This window comes from Trypanosoma cruzi, genomic scaffold (assembly GCF_000209065.1).
Source record: "Trypanosoma cruzi strain CL Brener 1047053517131 genomic scaffold, whole genome shotgun sequence".
Taxonomy (NCBI): domain Eukaryota; phylum Euglenozoa; class Kinetoplastea; order Trypanosomatida; family Trypanosomatidae; genus Trypanosoma; species Trypanosoma cruzi.
Genome location: NW_001849574.1, coordinates 101526 through 104138, shown reverse-complemented (window position 1 = coordinate 104138; position 2613 = coordinate 101526). Strand labels below are relative to the sequence as shown.

Here is a 2613-nt window from a genome sequence, read left to right as displayed (position 1 = left end):
CGCCCTCCCCGGACTTGGTGCTGACGCATTGCTGGAGGCGGTGGCGGAAATTGAGAACGGGACGCGCTTCTCCGTTGAGAGCTGGCAGGAAGCCGTCCTTGCCGCCCGCATCCCATATTATGGAGCTCCAAATGAGGTGCAGTGGCGCACTTGCAAGGGCTCGTCCCCAAGCTATCGCGGCTTTCCGTGTGGGATGTGGCTTCTCTACCATTCAATCACGGTCAACGTCGATGCCGGTGGTGACACCAACCCGTTGGAAGCGATTCAAGAATATGTGCGCTATTTCTTTTCGTGTGAAGAATGCCGCCAGCACTTTTTGGAGTTTAATTTCACTCGGGATGAGGACCCCGTTTTACAGCTTTGGCGAGCCCATAACAGCGTGAACGCGCGACTTGCGCCAGTTAAGGAGGGGGCCGATCCGTTCGTGCCCAAGCGGCAGTTCCCAGACGCGGAAATATGCGGCAATTGCCGGAATTCACTGGGTGCTTTTGACGAGTCTGAGGTGGCAGTGTTTCTCCGTAAATGGTATGAGTGGGACCCCAGCTCAATTTCAACGAGTACTAATGAGGGCGGCAACTCTTCGTACTTTTTCCGGCCGGGGAGGCCCATGCCATTATACAAGGATCCAAAGCAGCGGCACAGAGATGGGGTGCGGTACGACTCCGTTCCGCTCCACGTGTTTCTCACTGTGTTCGTAACTGTTGCTGTTTTAAATGCCGGTATTTTTCGCACTCGTCGAAGGAGCGTGAGGTCACTTCTGCACCAGCACTGCCGCCAAAAGATCTGAGGACTTCACGGGCGAGAGTTCCTCTGCACACGATGACAATGTTTGTAGTGACACCGATCTTTCCTTCGAACATCTTTGTGGCGAGTGGTCAACTGAGCGGAGGGGTCATGACGTTTTACGGAGGCCAAAGAAAAATTCCTGTTATTGGTCGTTTTTTTCTTCTTTTGGGAAACTGCGAGAGGAGTGGTTGAGCCTTAGGAATGTATAAAATATTCCGTCATGGTGGTCTTTTTTTGTATGTATTACTATGGAGGCTGCGCGAAGGGTGTGTGCCGAAGGCCCAGCTGACCCGACCCACTCCGCTGCGAGCGGGAGGCGGGTGGAGGGTGCTTTCAGCATTTTCTTTCCGTTTGTAATTAATGATGATTGGATGAAATGAGGAGTCGCCTCTGACTCGCCGTTGATCATTGAAATAAATTCGTAGTGTTCATAGCGACAGCAAGAAAAATAAAGTATCGAGATTCCTTTTGCGCTTCTCGTCTTCTGTTGGGGGCAAACAAGAGGCAGAATACGTATATATCTTTTAAGCACATTTAAGTGTTTCCTTTTTTTTTTGTCTCTCTGTGTGTCTGTTTGTCTGTGTGTGTGTGTGCATTGGCGGTGCGCATCCCACGTTTTTCTGTCTCTTGAACGAGACGCGTCGCCATTGTGGCTTGTCTGTCTCACCACAGTGGCCTTTTTTCCCGATGCCGACAGTACGCATCCTTCATCTCCGATAGTGTAGAAGAAGGAACAGCAGGTGTTTTTGGCGGGGGCCTTGTGCACAGCGTGGTCCGGCGCAACATGAGTCGATTCAAAGGCTGCGTTGCCATCATCAACACACGCAGCGGGGCGAGGGAGGGGGCCTCGGTGTTTGCGAGCGCTCTTCAACGGTACCTTGACGGGGCAGGCATCAGTCACCACGATGTGCGTGTGCCGGGGAGAGACATCTTGCACTCCATCAAGTTGCACGCGGATGCGGCAGATGCCATTGTTGTCTGTGGCGGCGACGGCACTTTGAGTTCTGTTGCGAATGCATTGGCGGCCGCGCGTCAGTTCTGACCGGGCAGGCCTTATCTTGGTTTGTTCCAGGGCCGCGGTAGTGGAATTCTGCTTGTGCCTTCTCTGAGCGGTCTGTTGGTGGAGTCACCGTTATTTAAGGGGGGTTGCTCAGGCGCTGACCAGGGTGAATGTGGAGCACTGCACGGAAACGGCGCTCCGCGCTGGTTGAAATTTGACATTGTGTTTTGTTTTTGGCGTGAGGTGTTGTGAGATGCGCGTGCTTCGATGCATCCACTGCAGGCACTCATGAATCCACACATCTGCAGCTCCGTGGGGATGCAACAGCAGCGGCTGCGTTGGACGGACTGTGCACGGCTTCTTCTAGTGCACGTGATGACTGCGACTAACGGCTATGAGCTTGCCGCCAGTGTGACCCCACCTTCACTCGACAAGACAAAATGCCTCACTCGAGCGGCGCGCAGAGACCCACTGCCGCCCCACGCTGCTTCCACTTTTCTCTCTCCTCTTTCGCCTTTTTTTACTGCATGATGACTAGACGTGCAATTCCTGTGGTATCTGAACTTCCACTGAAAGAGACACTGCAACGATGCCTTTCCAAGGGATCCACTGACGATTTCTCTTCTCTCTCTCCCCTCTTCTCCCTCTCTCTGTTGTTTACTGGAGGTGTACGTGCCTGTTTGTTTGTTGCTGCCCTATTTTATTGTTGCTTTGCTTGTTTGCGCTCTTCTGTTTTGGTGCGGACGTTTTTTTCCCTTGGTTCTTTGCCATCAGGAGATAGGGTGCGTGACCAGCTGATGATTGCGGAAAAAGCGATGCCGCATTGG

At 52.9% G+C, this 2613-nt stretch overlaps 2 protein-coding genes and 1 non-coding gene across 3 annotated transcripts, besides 4 other annotated features; all 3 read left to right on the top strand.

The window, feature by feature from the left end:
• Positions 1-289: a sequence feature (heterozygous, Esmeraldo-like haplotype).
• On the top strand, positions 1-787 carry Tc00.1047053511493.10 (hypothetical protein, conserved; the record flags this gene model as incomplete). Its single annotated transcript, XM_797660.1, has 1 exon — positions 1-787. A coding segment is annotated over one exon (787 nt), but the record flags the coding sequence as incomplete, so codon positions are not given.
• Positions 290-849: a sequence feature (areas merged during assembly that could not be assigned to a particular haplotype. This can correspond to areas where the two haplotypes were merged or to regions with more than two copies in the genome that were merged during assembly.).
• Positions 850-2613: a sequence feature (heterozygous, non-Esmeraldo-like haplotype).
• Positions 1340-1379: a microsatellite.
• Positions 1571-1828, top strand: Tc00.1047053511493.5 (hypothetical protein, conserved; the record flags this gene model as incomplete). The annotated part of the gene is made up of 1 exon (XM_797661.1): positions 1571-1828. One exon carries the CDS (start codon positions 1571-1573, stop codon positions 1826-1828), a length of 258 nt encoding a protein of 85 aa, XP_802754.1.
• On the top strand, positions 2312-2399 carry Tc00.1047053511493.3. Its single transcript, XR_008255763.1, has one exon. It is a non-coding gene; the product is annotated as a C/D small nucleolar RNA (snoRNA), TB6C1C1 (small nucleolar RNA).